Source organism: Aythya ferina (genome assembly GCF_964211825.1).
Source record: "Aythya ferina genome assembly, chromosome: 26".
Taxonomy (NCBI): domain Eukaryota; kingdom Metazoa; phylum Chordata; class Aves; order Anseriformes; family Anatidae; genus Aythya; species Aythya ferina.
This window is the reverse complement of record NC_140324.1, coordinates 6,311,384-6,331,307: the sequence shown is the minus strand read 5'-3', so window position 1 is coordinate 6,331,307 and position 19,924 is coordinate 6,311,384. Positions and strand designations below refer to the sequence as shown.

The window sequence follows — 19,924 nt, the reverse complement described above, 5'->3', positions numbered from 1 at the left end:
AGCAAACTACGTATAGAACATCAATAATTTAAAAAAAAAAAAAAAATCACAGTCTCCATACCTTTTATAATTGAAGAAAAAATAGCTCAGAACTAGAACATATAAAGAATGGAAAAGTGATGGCTTTTTTTTTGTTTGTTTTGCCTTTTTTTTTTTTTTTTTGCACAACAGTTGGAGAACAATTGTTCTTCCCCAACATTTCATCACAGTGAACCATGGAGCGTGTCCTGGGGAAGGGAAGGGAAAGGGTGGGAGGGAAGCAAGCAGGATTAGCAAATTACACCAGAGGCACCCTATAGCACGAGGCACAGGGACCAGTAGCAATCCACACTCCCACAGTCCAGTGAATTCACAATCTTGGCTGGAAAGTTATTTTTTCTACATACACCATGGGAATGAAAAGGAAAAAAAGTGGCTAAGCAACAAAGGAAAGCTTGAGATGAGACTGCCTTAGCTGTTTGGCAAAAATTAAGAAGTGAGCAAGGTGCTGAAGAAATGAGGCATATCCCCGTTAACTGTGAAATAAAAGCAATTTGTTAAAAGTATGAAATCAGCTACTCTGTGGACAGAGACATGAGACTCCAGGATAACACTGAGCACTTGCCACTCCACAGATCAGACAATTTGCAATCATTACATCATCAAAAATTAAAACTTTTTTCCTGTCATGTTTAAAATTTCTTTTTTTTTTTTTTTTTCCCCCCTGTCTTTTCTTCACAACGAATCCTCTCTAGGGCCAAGAACAGAGCAGGTCAAACCAGGTTGTATTCCTTCAGGTTGAGCTGTAGGATGGTGTCCTTGACAGCTGCAAAGACGAAACGGATGTTTTCTGTGTCTGTGGCACATGTGAAGTGAGAATAGATGATTTTATCGCTGTCTGGATTTAAATCCACAAACATCTTGAGAATGAACTCACGGGCTGCCTGTGCATCCCTCTGCGGGCCTGCAGCAAACAAAGAACAGTTAACAGAGTTGTGCTAAGCACATCCCCTGGTGTGAGCCACCAGAATTACTACTAGTACACTTTTTTTTATGGGTTCCATGGCTATAAAGAAGAAATTATGATCACTTATTGCATAAGAGTCCTAGAACCTGAAATATTTTATGCTCTTCACTTACCTAGACCAAAATCTTTTTCTGACATTGAGAGTTCTGACAGACACCAATGCGTTACTTCAGACTGCACTTAGAAATACAGAATTTGGTATAACCCTGTTCGTGTTGCTTCCGTTAGATAACAGAGACAGATACTTGATATATGTAACACAATTATCTCCTCTGGTGTTAGGATCTATATTTCTCCTTAATATATAAATGGGTCTTATGCTCTGAAGGACACAACTATGCTAGGCAAACAAAGGTCATCTTCAGCCAACTCTGTAGTCTGGCTGGTCAACTGAAAGGAGGTATGAAGTGGAAATTCTTGTCGCTGTTTACTTCATATTGCTGACAGTTCCTCAGAAAAGTCACCTTTTCCGAGTCACCACACTGATATTCCTTTCAGCGTTCTCACATTCTCCATGGCAAGGCCCATTTCGTGAGAGGTGATCTGATGGGCTACCTCCCACTCGTGAGCCATGCAGCATTCCTGGAACAGCTACAGCAATTACCAAGATGAAAAAGGTGAAAGTATATGGCACTTCCTAAAGTTGCTATCTTGTCTCCAGCTGTTGAATTATATTAGAAATAAGCGCTATTCGACCAATAGCCATAGGCAGACTGTGCAAAAAAGGCATGTTTTCCACCACTGCTGATTTCTGAGTGCCTGTGCTCTCAGACAGCAGGGGGCATGAGACTACAGAAGTGGGAGAACAACTGATAAGAAGCAATTGCATTTGTCATTTAAAGGAAGCAAGCTGTTTGCAAAACAGCAATTCTGACTTCACCATTTTAAGAACGTAACAACAGAGTTAATACATGACAGCACGGAAAGAAGCGTGTTGCCTGACCTCATTCTCCACTACGTTCATTTATTTTCAACCCTGCACAGATGTACTACCAGAAGTGTAGAGCTGGAAATGTCATTTTGGCTAAGGAATTTTGTTTCAGATGGAAATTTCTGTTTCACATAGATATTGGTTTTCTACAGCTGCATACAGCTCCCTATTAGGAATTGAATGCTACCTGAGGTTTTTCAGCACCAACATGTGAACAGCTATTTGACCAGTCAGGTTCTCAAAACGAGGACTCAAATTGCCTCTTGACTATAGGGTTAAGATGCCCAGTATGCCAGTGAATTAGCACGTTTATAAAATAGGTTATATGCACAAGCATCCAGGTAGTCAAGTTCCATCATTTAACACTTTAAAGCACATATTAATGGAAAATAATTTTCAATTAATCATCTAGGAGAGGTTCATTAGATCAGATCTCTGTTATCTACGTATGATCAGGACATTTTTGTGACATCTGCTCATTGTAGGTATTCCTTTTGAAATCAGGAGTTTTTACCACCATCTCTAGATCTGAGTTTCTTTTAAAAAAAATCCAACCAAACCACCCCCATTTCTCCTTCTAAATTTAGTGTTCCTCCTTAAAAGCCACTCACCATCAAACTCCGGGAAATAGTCAACAAGATGGGAGTACAGGATCTTGTCTTCCAACAGATCCTTCTTGTTCAGGAAGAGGATAACAGATGAGTTTTGGAACCAGGGATAAGTGATAATGGTTCGAAAGAGAGCTTTACTCTCTTCCATCCGGTTCTGAAATAAGAAAGAGCAAGCAGTTTTCACAGATGAGGATCAAGATGCCTTTCTGCTATTTGCACGCGTAGACAGATCTGCATTGATCTAGCATCTCAGATACTGTACACAGAATACTTTGGTCCCGAGTAAATTCTGGATCAAACTGATCAGGTAAACAGAGAGCAAATGCAGTATCTAATGGATTCAAGTTTAATTTAATTGGCAAGTCGTTAATATTAATGGACTTTTACAAATCATTTTACACTTTGTGCAGTTGCATGAGAAGACTGGCCATGGTAGTTTGTGAGCTACTACCTGTTTTATCTAGTAGAAAAGAATAACTATATTCACCTTATGCAATTTTTGTTAATCCCTTAGCAGGCATAAAACTCAGTATTGCATCTTCCAAGAGACCAGTCACTATCTAATAAGACAGCAGACACAGCACAACGTAATTCAGGTGAGGAAAAGAGGAACACAGGAACAGGTAATTTCATGAGCACCCCTTCACATAGCACAGTACCTTCCAAGACACACAGGACTCCGCAATCGCAGAGTATTTCTGTATCATTTGAGAAGTACAGATAATTTGAAGGTACCATGAAGGTACCATGCTCTGCCCTCAGGGACATCATCATCCATTGAGGCTCATGTTCTCTTCACAATAGGAAGAACTGAAGGCCAAAACCAACAATTCTTGCTAATCCAGCACTTTGGTACTGACCTCCAAGAAGGCAGAAAGACCCCCTTTCCCGCCACCCTCCTGTAGCGCTCCCACTCTTTGGCTTACCTCATTATCAGACTCCACCAGAACTTGGTCATATTCACTAAGTGCTACTAAAAACATGATGGAAGTCACATTTTCAAAGCAATGGATCCACTTCCTTCGTTCTGATCTTTGACCTCCAACATCCACCATTCTAAGGAAGAGAAATACATACTGTGTCACAGAAGTAGCTGCAATTCTCTATCTGAATGCAGAGGATCAGCACACAATGAGAACCAATGCCACTCTGACAGTTCTCTCAGCTGCCTTACAAGACACCACTTCAGCCCCAGGTGCCAGCAAGGTAATCCTTCCCAGGAAGGACGCCGATTCCTGATAAATGGTTAGATGTGCTCTAAAAATTCACCTTCTGTAAGGAAAAGCTCCAAGCCGAAACATCAACTTAAGCTACAACAAATGCTAACACCGTTCCCCTCAGCAGGTACTTCACAACACCACAGCACATACGTTCACTCAAGCCTCTCAACCCTGCATCAGGACACTCCATATCAATCCAGAACTCATCTTTCCTGAACCTGCATCATTCCTCTCAGTTCAGTGTGACATGAATACACCTTCCGTACCTGAAGATAATATTCTCTAGGTCAAAGGGGTATTCTATGATACCGGTTGTAGGAACTCTAACGCGTAGCACATCTTGCTGAGTTGGTAGATACCCTGGAGTAGCAATACGATCCACATCGCTAAGATAGCTAAAAGAAGCACAATTTAAAAGAAAAAAAAACTACCTTAGGTTGCAGCACAAATACACAAATTTAAACACTGTTACATTAAGTCTTTGACTAGCAAGAAAGTCACTTGAGCCATTTCCAAAATGCAATGTGAAAAATAACAAAATACATCTTTGGGGAACAGTAATTCACCTACCATCCCTTTTGGAGGATAAACAGGTACATTAAGAACAACTTTATCAACTCTGTGTAGGTGTGTGGAAAACAATCTTTACTACAGAAAAGGTTTAAGTACAGTGGATGCTTATGTTTCAGAATCGAGTTTCACCTAAGGCTCTGTTATTGAAGAATTTATGTATACAATCTATGTAGCCAGCAGAGACCATGCAACTTGTTTAAAACACATAGCAAGACTCATATGCCTCAGTGAGAAAGTACTATGTATTTTAAAGTAACTATGTCATGGAATCCACTGCAGCGTTCTCATCCTCTGAAACAAACTCTAGACTTCAAAATAAAAAAAAATGATAGTTTTTATTTGTGATAGCATCGCTAGCATCTACCAGTACCCACCAGTCGTTAAGTACTTACTATTTAGCTGAGTCAGAAAGCTGATATTCTCTTCTCCTGTCATAACACTCTTGTATTCCAGGGTCATTCCACAATGTTTTAATTGCACTTACGTAGGGCTGCTCAAATGTCATGACCTTTTCTACATCCACTTCCCTGATCAGGACTGCATTGGCCTGAAGATTGAAAAGCAAAAACCAAAGCAAAAGAACTCTCAGATGAACTAAGTCCCTGTATTATGACTTCAAGGATCCACACGCTGGCTGCAAAGACCAGAGGAACAATGGTAAACTATACACCTGAGACATCACAGCTCCAGTTTCCCTAGATTGGTATTACATGGAGAATTTAGACTTCAATATGGTTGGGGTGGGGGTTATTTGTTTTTATAGCAGATGTCAGCAAAGTTCCACCAAAGAATCACAGGCTCCTCCACAGAATAAAATGCAAAATGGCAGCAGGCTTCACCTATCAAGATGGTACACACCATTAGATCTGTGTTTTGAAACAGCTTCCAAGGCAGAACATCCACTGTAAAGAACCCAACTGTCCAGCTTCGGAGGAGGCTAAACTACATTTGGACAACAGGCTGTTATGCTGGGTTTCTTTTTTTTGTTTTGTTTTGTTTGTTTGTTTGTTTTAGCATACTTCAGCCACAGTCCCTTTTGAGAGAGAAAATAAAAACAGCCACTCTACAATCTATAAGCAAAGGAAGGACTACAACCATCACAGCTGCCCTGGCATCCATGAAGTTACTATCCGTGCAAGTTTGCTTTCTGAAATTTTTGGTGCACTTGCAAGAGGAAAGAGCTTCTGCCTATACTAGAAAAAATAAAAAATAAAGCCAAGTTCTGCACTTATCGTAAGTGAAAGGTGACGGACTACAGCTATCAAAGTGCCTCTGCCATGCCTCAGGGAAAGCACAAGTAAGGCAAGCTTCCTTGCACGCTGCCTGCTCTCAGCACTGATGCTGCAGAGCCTCCCTGAAGGCAGAAAAGGTTTTCAGACTTGGGGACTCCCAGTGTGACAACCAGTCCCTATGAACAGTTAGTAAAAATCAGCTCCACACTACTGTGTGACAGAACAGATTAAATATGATTCCACTTAAAAATATTAGGACATGAAGCATTAAAGAAACAAAACTCCAAAAACCTAGTCTCTTTGTGCACCCTCAACACCCCCCTGCAAATAACTAAAATTAAGACCAGATTTTGCTGAAAAAATTATCCCTGAACCCAAGGTAGGCAAGTCAAACCACAGAAACGTGACTCAAGCTGAAGCTGAGACCAAAACTCAAGAAAGTTAGTACCTTTGGTCAACGCTTATCAGAAAACCTGATAGCTTGCAGTAACAGCGATAACTTGAAACAAAGGTGTCCAGCATGTACGGTTAGCTTCCAGTTCAGATGCAACTAGCAATTCATAGTGAAAACCCAGCACACCTACAAATGCTGAACCCTTGAAATAAGTAAACAGAGCCCATCTTCCTACCTCGTGTTCCAGTTCCTTGCTCCCACTACCCACTACGTGCAAACCATCCTGAGAACAACTTAATTTGGACAAACAATGATTCTTTTCCCCCAGGCAGAAAGTTGCTTTATCCCTCAACACAACCTAGTAAATGGAGTCAGATATCAACAAAATATCATGAAGAGCTGTCCTTCTGCACATACGCCAAAAAAAAACGGTAGAAGAATTCAGGGAGTTTGAGACTGCAGTGCAGAAGGGCACAAACAAGCAGGAACTTACCCGTCAGAACCCAGAACTCCCACTATCTAAAAACACGTGCAAAAATTGTGAGAAACTCACCTTGTTCTGTTCATATTTGTACAGAATCTTCAGGGTTTCCATGGCCCTGATCATGGACTGCATGGCAGTGAAGATGTTTTGATATACCAGCTTGGTAAAACCCTTTTTGTCCTCTTCAGAGTAGCCTGAGCCATGAATTATACGCATTTGCTTAATGAACGTGCTTTTTCCACTCTCTCCAGTGCCTACAGAACGCAAGAGAGAGAATTAATAACCGTTTCAAGCAAGGTTTGCTACAGAAGACAGCAAGCTTACATCCCAGCACACCTCAAGGTCCCTACTGCCGTACCCAAGCACCTGCTGCCCATCCAGGCGCTTTTCTAGGGACTTCTGGAGCACCAAAAGACATCCTGGATGGCCCTGCTCGTCCCCACTGCAAACCCAGGAGCACGGCAGGCAGACGGCTCGTCCTTTACAGCAGCCTCCAAAAGCACCTCGGGTACTTATTCCGAATCTCACGTTACAGCCACTCCCCTGGGGCCTGCGTCAGGAGGCCCGTGCCCGTCACACCTGAGCTGTTCCCAGATCCCAGCAAGATGCTGCAGCCCCAGATGTGCTCCCGAGCTGGGAAATGCCGGGCTGGCAGCAACCGGCCCGGGGGAGGCTTCTTTGCATGGCGGGGAGCGCGCTGCCTTCCCCTGCTGTTTGGCACCTGCTGCTCTTGGCCATAGGGATTACACCTCTATGCGGAAAGGGGCCTAACACAACAGGAAAGTCAGCTTCAAGGGAGAAGAGAACCCACCACGGGACTCGCTCGCCCAGCTGACGTGAACAACCCAGTTGATGCATCTGCCAAGTCACTCACGCTACCATGCAATGCAACATGGTGCCTGCTCTTCAGGGCTGAAACGATGACCCTCGCCACGGCAAGACAGAAAGCTGGGGGCAATGTTCTGCCACAGAAACCTCCGAGGCCACTCGCAGCCTTTGAACATTGCCAGGTTCAGAGCAGCAACTGAGAGCACAAGGAGGGATGCTGCTCGCAGCTGCCCAGCCCCAGGCCACCGGCGGACTGCCTGGCGCAACCGCAGGCTTCTCGCCCTGGAGGAGCTGGGGCCAGAAGAGCAGGCGGAGGGCAGGGCAGGCGTCGGTGCCAGCCCCTGCTACGCCTGCCTCCCGCAGCCCGCCGGGCAGCCCCTGCTCCTGCGGGCACGGCCCCAGAGAAGCCTCATTTAACTGCTGAAGGCCGACAGCTCGTAGCAACAGCAGGAACTTCACGATGTGGTATGTAGAAGGGGAAATGCCATGGGAGGAAGGGCTCGTGCCCTCACACGGGCTCGCTACGCCCCCCCCTCAGCGGGCATCGGGGCAGTGCCTGCAGCCTGCAGGACGCGCGGCTCCCAGCACTGCTGCCCAGGGGCGTGCGGCCTCGGCCCAGGTGCCACTGGAGTCCTGCGCAACTCATCCACCTCCGCTGGCGCGCCTGCTGGGAGCTCTGTTTGAGCCTGCACAGTTTGCCATCGCTGTGCAGCGCCTGCAACTCGAGAGGCAGCTGAGTGGGTCACTGGGAAGGAGAACTAGCGTCTGCCCCCCAGTAAGGGACAAACCCTTTCTGTCTCCAGGCCCAAAGCCCCGGCAGAGCCCAGTGCTTCCCCAGGGAGCCGCCAGGCACTCGCCTCGCACCAGGGCCTCGCGCAGCACCGCGCAGTCGCTACTCACGAGTGCGTCCTCAGTTACTCACATCTATAGTGCCAGGCTAAAAGGCAAACAAATAAATATGCTCAGATAAAGGCAGCCAGCACACAAATAGAAGCAGCATGTTTAAAATCAACTCTCCCCATCTCCAAGAACTGACAGATTTTTTGTCAGCCTCGTTAATAAGTAATAGTAAATAACGCTAATTTCTAACACCGTTAGCACGCAGCAAAGCGTCCCCATCTCAGACAGAAAGCTGCACCACAAAGGGGGGAAAAACTGGAAACTGAAATCTTCTGTGGTTAAGCACACTGTGGTGAGAAATACTTCCTTGTCTTTTACCACAGCGACCAAAGCAGAGAAAAGAAAAAAGTGGTGCCTCAAAGCGCTCTGATAATGAAAACATAAAACAAACCTCGGTGCTAGGCATTTACCGGGCTTCAGAGCTTGAAAGCCCGAATGCAGACTCAGCCTGTTGCTCCATCACCATCCGCACTAACACTATTACTATTTTATTCTATTTTTCTTTTTAAAGGTGAGTCCTGCTTTTGTCTAGACCATGAACAATACCGAGCAGCACTACACCAAACCTTGTAAGCTCCAACGAGCGTGGCCTCCTGAATTTATCAGCACAATAACCTCATTTTTTTGTATGACAATGGGGAGACAAGGAGATCGTTTGAACTCATCATTTCTTGTGTCAACGCGCAAAAGCAACAGTTTCCCATAAATTACTAACACCCCCCAATACCTGTCAGACACCTGTAAATACATTTATTCAGCCAACGGTATCCCAGGCTTAATTGCAAGCAAGACCAGGGTAATTTTATAGAAAGCATCCTTCCCCCTTGTCATCGCAGTAAAAAGACCGATGACTGCCCTACACCACAGGCCAAGGTACAATACCTCAAATTCAAATTTCTTATTACCGGGTTCATCACTGAACAGCAGCATTATTCTTCACTGCAAGTTTCTGTTTTAGGCTTTGGACTGTAACTAGGTGTAGAAGGAAAAATTAACAAGGCTTCTACAACGCAGGAACTCCCCCCGTGCACACATCTCCTTTCACAGTTCGGAGTATTTGGAAAAGCCCCTCTCACAGGTACAATCGCTAACGGTTGTGAACAGAAGAACTCCACGTAATAACAAGATGGAAGAAATCCACAAACCCCTGCACATGGCGGTTACATCGAGAGACAGAACACCCATCACCGGCCACGACAGGTGGGCAACGTGCAGTGCTGCGCCCAGTGCCGGGCAGCCAGCAAGCACAAAGGAAGGCTCGTCTTTCCAATCACCTCCCACAACCAGGAGCATCGTTATCTTACATAGGTTTTATCTTATTTTTGTTTGTTTGTAAATCTAATACTGAATTTTATTTAACTGTATCTTCCATGAAAAAAAAAAAAAGTTTTCTTGAGCAACTTTAATTTCTTTTCTGAAGTGAGATCTTTAGCTCCAGTGGGATCTTCTTAACCCAGATGAAGCCTATGGCTCCAACCTATTTTGAAACAACTGCTTCTTTGGGATTGCTCTAAGGAAACACGAAAGCAGGAGACCGTTGCCCAGCTTGCAAGAAGCCTTGCAGAAATGGATGTAGCATCTTCAAAGCCCACAAACTTCAGGCCACTGCTTTTTACCTTTCACCTAAAGAACAGCAATGCGTTAACTGCCAGGGTTATCTTCACACCTCGTGAGACTCCAGTTCATGGTACGAAGGAAAGGCCTGGCTTTCGTGTAACAATCATCACCATGCAACACGGCAGGCTTAGAGATATCCAAAGGACTGGGCAGGCAAGGCCTCACCTCACTTACATGGAATTTTACACCTGCTTTTCCATAAGAATCAACCCAATTCCTCACCTGTGCCAGAGGGGCTCACTCACCGACTGCAGACCAGAAGCCAACAACCTCCGCCCGCCAGAGCCACCTCGCATCTCGGGGCGGCGTTCGGCCAAGAGGCAGCATTCAAACACCGGTGGCGCTGAGCCACGGTACCCCCGGAAAGCTCTCGCTCCGGTTCGATTTGGGGGCCGCACAGACGCGAACACCGCGCTCGCTCCCGAAGAAAGCCCCCCGAGAGCCCCGCGGGCTGCCCCCGCACCCCCTCCCGGCCCCCGGCAGCCTCCTGCCCGCGCTCCCCGCTTCGCCCCTCCCCGGCCCCCGGTGCCCCCCGTTCCTCCGCGGCCCGGCCGCCGCCGCTCGAGGCCGCGCTCCCTCGCGGGCCGCCCCCACGTGCGCGCACCTCGCACCTGCCCGCGGCGCGGCCTCCCCCCGCCTCGAAGCCGCCGCCGGCGGGGCGCGAGCGGGGAGCGCCGGGCGGCCAAAGGGCGGCCCCGGCCCCGGCCCCGAGCCGCCCCGGGCGCCGGGCGGGGACGGCCGCCGGCTGCCGCCGCTCCCCGCCACGCCCGCGCCGCCGCCCGGAGCTGTCAAGCGGCGGCGCCGCCGCCCGGGCCCCGCGGTGGCGGCCGAGCGCGGAGGCCCCGCGGGCCGGGCCGGGCCGGGCCCCGCCGCTCCTCACCCAGCAGCAGCAGCTTCAGCTCGCGGCGGGCGTCGCGCTTGTCCCTCCGCAGCTGCTTCTCGATCTCGGCGTTGATGCGCTTCGACTCCTTCACCTCGTCGCTCAGGCAACAGGCCATCATGGACTCCAGAGTCATGGTCCCGCCGCCGCCGGGACGCCCCCGCCCGCCCGGCGCCCGCCGCCGCCGCCCTCCGCGCGGCCGGGACCCCGGTCCGGCCCGGCCCCACCGCCCCCTGCCCGCCCCCCCCTCCCTCCCTCCCTCCGCGGCGCCCGCCCGGCCCCGGCCCCGGCCCCGGCCCCTGCGGCCGGGCCTCGCAGCAGCAGCGCCGCGGCCGCCGCCCCCCCCCTCGGCGCGCTGCCCTCGCCCGGCCGCGCCGCCCGCCCGCCGCTCCCTCCCCGCGCGGCCCCGCCGAGCCAGCGACGAGCCGGCGCAACCCAACCCGCTGCCGCCGAAAACAAGCGCTGACTGACAGCCGCCCGCGCCAATGGGAGAGGCGGAGCGGGGCGGGGCGGGGCCGGCGCGGCCGAGGGGGCGGGGCTCCGCTGCGACCGGAGCGCAAGCTTGGTTGGCCGCGAGGGGGGGGCGGGCCCCGCGCCGCGCGATCCCAGGGCGGGGCGGGGCCGCGGGGCATTGTGGGCCGGTGGCGGACCGGGCGCGGAGCGGGCGGCCATGGCGGGGCGGGCCCCGGCCCGGGCCCCGCGGCTCGTTCGCGGCCCTCTCGGCGCTGCCGGGCCCCGCGCCCCGCCTGCAGCCAGGCGCGCTCCCCCCGAGCTGCGGCCCGCTCCCTGGCCTCCCGCCGCCGGCGGAGCTCGTCCCGTGGCGCCGCCTTCCTCCCTTCGGCAGGGGGGGTCCGGGCGGCCGTAGGCGCCGCCGCCGCCCCCCGCCCCCCCGCTGCGGCCCGGCTGCCAGCGCCCCCCCCGCCCTGTCCCTGTGGGCCCGAAGGGGCCCCGCTGCCCTGCGCCCGCCTCAGGCCTCTGTTCCCGGGAGGAGCAGGGCAGGCCCGGTGAGGCCTCGGCGCGTTCCTCTTCCCGAGGCGGGCAGATGCACGCACAGCTTCCCGAATACGAAGCCTCTCTGAGCACTTCTCTCCCTGCTAGCGTTGGTTTCTCTTGTCCCGCCTGATGTTGCTCTGTCCCAAGCGCAGCCTCCCCAGCCCCTCAGGTTACACAGGCTTTCACTCTTCTTTCTGCAGGTGCTCCTGCTGGTGTTTCAGAGCATTTATGGACCCCCAGCTCCAACACTGCCCGTCCTGTCTGTAGTGCATTCCCACACACCCTGGGCTGGAGTCACTCATCTGTCTCAGACAACTCTGCCTGAAGGACTGCATGTAACCAGCTTTTTGCAGGACTAGAAGAGCGTGATACAGCTGTTAGGTATCTGCCTGCCTGGTTACCTGCCTGGTGTGTGCTGCAGCTTGCTAGTCCCCATCTCATGGCAGTCTAGCTGAGGCACAAGCACTATGTATTCATAGTCATCAGGTTCCGTTTTCCACCTGAATTCCACCTGGTCCTTTGATATCTTGGCCTCACATAAGAGGAGATTCTACTTCTTTTTTTTTTTTTTTTTTTTTGCCTTCTCTTCATAGTTTGGCCTTTCACAGAATTGATACTTGCCTCTTGTTCTTAAGATGTCTTACTTTCTATTCCAGATACATCTAGCAGATGAGAGACTACTCAGTGAATGTTACTCCCTCATTACCGGTCTCTCGCAAAGGAGGCGAAGGTATTCTGCTTTGGCAGATGAATGTTATTCTACAGACAGAGATGTTCTAGACATCCAGAATCCAAGTCACAGTGAGCTCCAGAGGCAGAAAGACTTTATTTTCTATATCCTCTCCAACTTTGCTCTCTGACTTCAGGCAAGTCACTTAACTGCTTTGCATGTCCTCAGGTTGTGAGTGCAAGATGCACAGTGTGTCCCAGGAGGTGCTGAAGTTACCTAGTGAGGATTTCTAGGCTGCTTTGAACTGCGAGGTGCTACATGCTAGAGGCTATTGTTTTGGTTCCCTTCCCCTGAGCACAGTCAAATCTAAAAGCCAAAAGATACTGAAGAAGTTTTCACAGCCTGCCAAAAGAAAAAGAAAATTTGCATCCATCCTCTGGACCACTTGCTTAGTTCTTGCGGACAGATGTCCATTGTGATGAATCCTGCTCAAACCATCAATGTAAGAATGTCAGAAATGCTGGTCCTCAAGCAATGACAGTCTGCCCACTTCCTCCTTTTCCACCTTAATGGAAAAGTTTCAGTGCTCAGGAACTCACCCAAAAAGCAGGAGACCTGGATTTTCCCTCAGCTTGGTCACCGCTCTACCGTGCAAGTCCCTAACCCCCAGTCTGCATTTCCCTGCCCCACCTGCATTGCTGTATCTGTGAATGGGCGTTCCTTTCACTACCTTTCTCTCCACTCACCCTTCCCTGGCAGCCCACCACAGCTGCTCTTGTCAGCAAATGTCAAAGGCTTCCAGGTATCTAGGCCTGGCCTGAAGAAATTCCAGGCCCCTGCTGCCACGCACCCTCCAGTGGCTTCTGACTAGAAACTGCTTGTCTGAGCAGAGGAGCTCCTGCCAATCTGCCTAGTCCCGCCTCTATTTTCTATCAGGCTAGCAAGGGTGTGGGATCCTCGTGCTTTTTGTGGCTTCATAAGTTCTACATGAATGACTTAATGAGCAGCGTTTCCCAGGAAGATGATCCTGAACATGTCAATCCGCTTCAGAGCAGCTATCTTCATGAGCCGTATTTGCAGCAGTTAACATTAAGCACAGTGACAACCCCCCATTCGTTTATAGAGAGGAAAGTCCCAGCCCTTGTAATATCCAATAAAAAGGATATTCTGTCACTTGGCCCATCAGGATGTGAGCACACCTTGCTGTAAAAAATTGCAGACATCTCAAAGTCCTATTTTCTTTCTCCTTTCTGGTCCCGTTTTTAGGTGCTTTTTAGTTCCATGTGCTTGGAAGTGAGGGGAAGGGAGCAAGAACATCCCAGCTGCATTTTGCTGCAGCTGCTCAATCAACAACTTAATCGAGGAAAAATTTCATGGCTTAAGGAAGCAGATTGCAACCAGACCATGAGAACTGCTCCTTCCGTAGCACAGGAACCAGGTGCTCTGAGCACAGGATCCCCAGCTCAGCCAGGCACAGACTGATAGGCACATGCCCCTGTCAGTGCATACTGAATCAGTGCCCTGATTACATCTTCTGCTTTGCTATTATTTTATAAGTTGAATATTCGTTTCCTTTAGTTGTGGGAAAAAAAAAAAAAAAAAAAAAAAAAAAGCAACCAACTAGTTGCTAAAAATCCTCTCTCAGATGAGCCTTCAGCTCTCATCAGAGGCAGAGACGCGGTGCGAGGTGACAGATCTCCCTGGGGCGATGTTTTCTGGCCGGGCAGATGAAGCTGCATCCCCGAGGTGTTCCACACGTGGGGCTCCGCTCCTCGGCCTCTCCCCAGCTGAGCCCGGTGCCCCCTCCCAGGCCGCGGGGCGGTTGCGGCTCTGCGGGGAGCAGCCGGGAGGGCGGGGGCCGGGAGCTGGCGGCGGCTCTGGGCTGGCAGGAACGGCTCGGAGCGCAGCGAGCTCCGAACGGGAAGCACGGAGGGAAGGCGGCCGCGGAGCCGCCCCCGGACTGGCGGCGGGCACCGGCCGGGAACCCGCCACGGAGCGACCGCGACCGGGACCGCGGCCGGGGCCGGGGCCCCCCCCCGAGGCCGGCGGCGGGCGGGGCCGGGCCCGCGGCGCCCGGCAGGGGGCAGCAGCGCCGCGCCAGGCCGCGGGCAGCCCGGGTGGGCCGGGGGGCGGCCGGGGCTCGGGGGGCGGGGAGGGGGGGCCCCCGGGCAGGAGGCTCCGTGCGCCCCGCTCCGCTGCTCGGCCGCTGCCGTTTCCACGGGAAGGGCTCCCGAGCCTCTCCCCGGGCCGCTCCCCGTCTTCTCTCCTCCTTCCCCAGGTTTCCGGCGCCCCCCCCGCAGCAGCCGCGGCTCCGTCGCCGCCCGGGGGGAGCGGCAGCGGCCGGGCGCTGCCCCCGGTGCTGTAAACGTCGGGCCTGTGGCTGCCAGCCCAAGCTCTGCCCCTCACACAGAGGTTTCTCGACTGCTCCTTGCGCTTCCTCTCCGCTGCCAGCCGCCCGCTTCACGCACCTAAAATCACAGCGGCAGCACCAGCCCCGCGTTAGCCACGATCCCCTCCCGTCAGCTCCTTCCCGGCGCTGCAGCGCCCAGGCCTGACCGCACCACCCGGGAGGCCAGAAGCTTAACAAATGCCTGCGAAGTGCGCGAGGCCTCCTCCCACAGCCTGGGCATGCCGAGCGTTATCGCCAAGCAGGTGCCAAATGTTTCGCCCCCCCCGCCCCCAATTATTTTTGCAAGCTCTTGAGCTGTCTGTCACAGGAAGATGTCACAAGGAGACTTGAGTTCTCTGAAAGGGAGGGAAAGGTGCCCAGATCAAACACGCTGACAAATGCAGCTTGTGACAGCAATTGCTGGATTACAGTTTTTAAAACCTTATGTTTCGCATCTGGTTTATCATGGCTGTTGTAGGTGGGCTCAGAGCATGGTAAATCAGGATAACAAACCTACATTTACCATGATCCTTTCATCTCCTAGTATTCCAAAGCACATCATTTAATTGCACTCAACCTGCACATAGATTTCATAAATAAAGGAATGATGAATTAGCACAGCTGCTGCAGCATTCACTGGAGTTACTAAGACACAATCTCCTTGTGCAATCAATCCAGCCTCATGCTTCAATGTTTTGTCATAAATTGAGGTCAGGAAGAAATGTTCTCCCTACCTGGAATGCAGCGCTGCTGAACTAGCTGAGTACAGGAAGACACTTAAGGATGTAGTAATCTGTCTTCCCGGTGCGTATCTCAGAGACCACTGCAAACATTCATTTGTTGGAGCTTCTGTGCAGTCAGTGAGCACTGATCCTGCACAGGGGCAGGAGGGCTGAGATGTAGGGTACATGCAAGAGGTTATCTGCGGGATGGTAGGCAGGAGGAAAGCCCGGATGATCCCTTCTGCCCTTAAAATCTGTATTTCATTGCTCCCTTTGCCCAGTGAGGGAAGCAGATGCAGAGGGGGGTGAGGGCCTTTGTGTGCCCCTGGCTGAAGCTGAAGTCCCAGCCCCTGCCGACCCCTGCCAGAACCAGGCTCCTCCAGACGTCTCCACTGTGGGTGCAAAGGGGTTCGGGTGCCGCTTCTGGAAAGCAGTCACCTGCTCCAGCACCCCAGAAGCCTGCTCATGGTCACAGGCCGAGGTGAGTTCCCCTGAACCTTCTCTCGGTGTTCCAGCCCCAAACCTCCTGTTTGACTCTGTTACGTGCCTCAGGGACACCGCTTGAGCTAAGCCCCTTGCTGGACCTTGATGTTGTCCCAGCCCTGGCTTGGGAGCAGCAACTCCAGGCATGCTTGCCGTGTGCTTCCTCGCTGTGCCTCAGCTGCAAAATCCCTTTCCTGCCTCCTGTGAAGAGTGCGAACCATTCCTTGCACCTCGTCTGGCAAAAAGGATGATAATTACTCCTAATCATTCTGCAGCAAAAACAAAGGCCACAGCAGAAGGGGGGCAGCCACCACAAGGAATGGAGCCCAGTTATTCCAAGTCACCAATAAAAACAGATCAAAGAGGGCAGAAATGTTTTACCAACTGTAGAAATCCTGCATGAAGCAAGGCTCCTCCTCGGAGCGCGCCCCTCCTGCCCACCAGCTACCCCTGGCTGGATGCGCACATCCATGCAGCAGTTCCTCGTTTTCCCTTCTTGGTTTGGCAAGACTTTGGGCGAAGCCTTTGGGCAGCGCAGGCCCTGCTGTGGCCAGGTTGGGGCCTGGCCCAGGGCACAGGTAACGCAGCTGGGGCCCCAGCGGTTCCAGCACAGTTGCAGCATGGGCTGCATGGGGATGGCTGGCAGGAGATCCCAGGAGATCCCCTGGGATCCCAGCCTCCCTGTCCCAGTGCCAACACTGGTGCCCCAGGAGGCGCAGCCCCCTCCCGTGGGCAGTCCCTGCTGACTGGGCCAGCAGACGGCTGGTAGCAAGAAAGGGCAGAAAGAGAAGCCTCAGTGTAGTCCTAGACTGAAGAAAAACACAGAATTAACCCCTGCAGCTTCAAAGCACTGGCAACAGGGAAACTTTGCACAAGGCTTTTACTCCCTGCACAAGCCGTGGCAGTCAGAGCCCTTGGCGAGCAAAGCGCAGCTGAGAAGGGAAGGGTGAGCTGGCCCACGGGGTCTGGCCCCACGCTGCAGCGTGCATTGCCCAGATTTCTCAGCCCTGACGCTGCAAAGCACTTGTGCATGTGGCCAGATTAAGAGTCGGGACTCAGGAGTGGCCCTGAAGGGGAAAATCAAAAAGCCTTCCTCGTCTCAGGGCCTGAATTGCTGCTGGGCCTTTTTTATTTCTTCCTCTTTAATTCTGGGCTAAAAAAAAAAAAAAAAAAAGACTTTTTTTTTTTTTTTCCTCCCCAGGATAAAAGTAGGATCTTATATCTTGCATTTCCATTGCAGTGACAGCATGACTTTCACCTTGTGTCCAGAGCTTCAGAGAAGAAAGTCTCTTTGCAGCCTCTCTCCTTGAACCAGCGCTGGAGCGGGATATAACATCTGAATAATTTACAAAGGCTCTTCATTAAGGAGATTTATTTTTGGCAGCTTTGTTAGATTGGTTCGCTTGAGAGCTCCTGCACATGCTCAGGGCCCCCTCCCTGCCCTGAAGCATCCCCCTTGCCTGCACCATGGGACCCCCCTGCATACCAGGCTGTGTTTAAAGCAAGATCCCCCATCCTTCACTGCTGTGCCCAGGCCCGTCTCATCCTGGCTGATACCTGCAAGCCCGCTGCTTGGGCAAGGTTATAATCCCCCCTTTTTTGGAGGCAGGTATGTTGGCCAGCTGGAGATAGCCCATTAAAGTGCCATTTACTGGGCACAAGCGAGTTTGTGTTCCTCGGGACTGGGATTTGCCAAGATTATACCATAAATTAGAGTGTTTCCTGGAAGAAAGCAAGGAGAGGGAAAAAAAAAAAAAAAAAAAAAAAAAAGGAACATTTTGTAGCCAACATAAAAGCCAATAAAGGAACATTTCATTTTCTGCTTGGAAGGGAGCACCAGCGCACTGTTACAGGCAGGCAGAAAGGCCGAGCAGGGCAACGCATGCTTCTGCGGGGACGGGAGGAAGCTGAAATGCTCCTTCCCTTCACCTGCTCCCGCTGGAGCTGCCCAGGAGCTGGTGCTGGGCTGCCCCGCCGTGCCCAGCCCCAGGCACGCAGCGTTTGATGGCATCGCATGCGCTGCCTGAGCTGGCGAGCTGCTGCGGAGCACTGGCGTCCTGGGAGGAGTCCTTCTGCCTCTGCTTCCGCAGGTTCAGTCTGCTCCCACAATTATCCCTGCTGTTTAAAGAAGTTCATAAGCCACAGGAACAGCCCAGTCCTATTTGCATCAAGGACAAATGCGTTGTGACTCTGGCAGCACCCCTGTTAGGAATACCTGTCCTTTCAGATTCTTCCATGGCACCTTTGCTGCTTTATCACAACAGGAAAAAAAATCAATTTAAAACTAATTGTAACACCTAGTGGAGTGCTGAAGGGGCAAGCAGGCAGAGGAGAGCAACGCTGCTGGCTTGGTGGCACCCCTGCATGGGACCTGCAGCCTGGAGGGGTGAGGGATGCACCTTCGGCCCCAGTGTCCTTCCTTGTCCCACTCAAGGCACTGATGAGGCAAGGCACTGGCTCTGGAGACTTCGCCTCGAGGTTTATCGCACCCCTGCACCACGACCACCCCCTGCAATATCCTGGATGGGAAGAAAAGAGCAGAGAGCAGCCCCTCTGCCAGCACAGCACGTAGGCTCAGCCTCCAGCACCTCCAACACAGGCGAGCGCTCTGCCCCGTGGGAGAAGCAACCCTGACATGTTTCGGGCCGTCTCTCCTTACCCACGTGCTGCGTGGGGCAGCTGGCGTTGTGGCTGAGGCCTCCGGCAGCTCAGGGAATGCACACAATCTGTTCTTCCAAACTAGCACCACATGTGAGCCTCCCACCCCACGTGCGTGCTCCAAGGGTTTTTTTAGGAGCAGAAGCACCTTCCCCATGCAAACAAATCAGGAGCAAAATGAGGAGGGAGGCAGCAGCCCTGCAAGAGGCTCCCAACCACAGGGCGCTGCCCTCGGGACGTGGTGCCCAGTGCAGGTCCCTGGGGTGCTCGCAGAGCTGCAGCTGCACCAGCACTGCCGCTGCGGAGCGTGGGAGCCAGCCCCCAGCCCTGGCTTCCAGCACGTGATTTAAAGCAGAGTATTTGCATTCTGCACAATTCCTCCGCACTCAACATTATCACCCGTGTAAGAGGCATGTAATGCCTGTAAGGGAGTGGGGACTGTCACCTAGGCTGTGCTAGGGCCTGACAAGGGAACCCTCCGAAGCACGTACCTGAACTGCCACTCCTCTGAGGGCTGAACCACCCTGAACCTGCACCATTCTCTCATTCCTCCACCTCGCTGGGGGACAGCAGTGGCCTGGGCTGGGTCCTGCACACACCGATGGGAAACTGCATCTCGCTGCCCTTGTGCCGAGCCCTCACCAGGGTGCCTCCTTTTCTCTGCATGGAAAATGGGGGCCAAGATGCTGGCTTGCTGGGGAGGACCGTCCACCCTGTTTTCCAGACCTTATTCTGCAGGGACGTAAAGCCTGCCTGCACTATTAATAATCCTTGGCATGGAGCTGTCACAGTTTTCACTAATATGGAGATGTCGAAGGGAAAAAGCTACTGCACAATATGCAGGAGCTGTCACAATAACTCAGCTGCTATATTGTTCTCTTTAAAAATAAATAGCACAACAGCCCAGCCTGCGTTGCTGGAGTCATGACGTGTAGGGTTTTATTTTTAATCAGAAAATGTACTGATTTTTAAAGATAGACACAGAGCAGCATCTGAAATTGATGAAGACTCCCTGCATGCTCACACACACCAGCCGTGTTCCTCATTCTTGCCTGTTATTCTCAGGCTGGGTTCCAAGGACCAGATCCTGCTTCAGCTTGGGCACGTTTGTCCGTGTGGCTTTGCAAAAGGCCATGCGGCAACAAAGTCCCTCCAGGAATAAAGCCCGTGGCTGCATTCCCTACTGGCCTGCTCTGCGTGGGAATGCATTTTGTTCCCCGGGACATGAGCTGCAGGGGCTGCTCCCCGGGCAGCAGGTTTAGGACCCAAGTTTGCAACTGGAGCAGTTTTCACTGTTTGGAGACAAGAGGTTTGTCTGGGGCCAGTTGCAGGC

General features: G+C 51.8%; 1 protein-coding gene and 1 long non-coding RNA gene across 2 annotated transcripts; one reads left to right on the top strand and one right to left on the bottom strand.

Moving 5' to 3' along the window:
* Nucleotides 1–633: 633 nt before the first annotated feature.
* GNA11 (G protein subunit alpha 11) lies at nucleotides 634–10,853 on the bottom strand. The gene is made up of 7 exons (XM_084499104.1): nucleotides 10,677–10,853; nucleotides 6,521–6,705; nucleotides 4,734–4,888; nucleotides 4,035–4,163; nucleotides 3,475–3,604; nucleotides 2,549–2,702; nucleotides 634–943 (listed from the first exon to the last, which is right to left on the bottom strand). The coding sequence occupies exons 1-7, from the start codon at nucleotides 10,810–10,812 to the stop codon at nucleotides 753–755; spliced, it is 1,080 nt and encodes a 359-aa protein (XP_084355230.1). The 5' UTR covers nucleotides 10,813–10,853; the 3' UTR covers nucleotides 634–752.
* A 492-nt stretch (nucleotides 10,854–11,345) lies between these two features.
* Nucleotides 11,346–13,197, top strand: LOC311424170. Its single transcript, XR_014686000.1, has 2 exons — nucleotides 11,346–11,775; nucleotides 11,870–13,197. It is a non-coding gene; the product is annotated as an uncharacterized lncRNA (long non-coding RNA).
* Nucleotides 13,198–19,924: the final 6,727 nt, after the last annotated feature.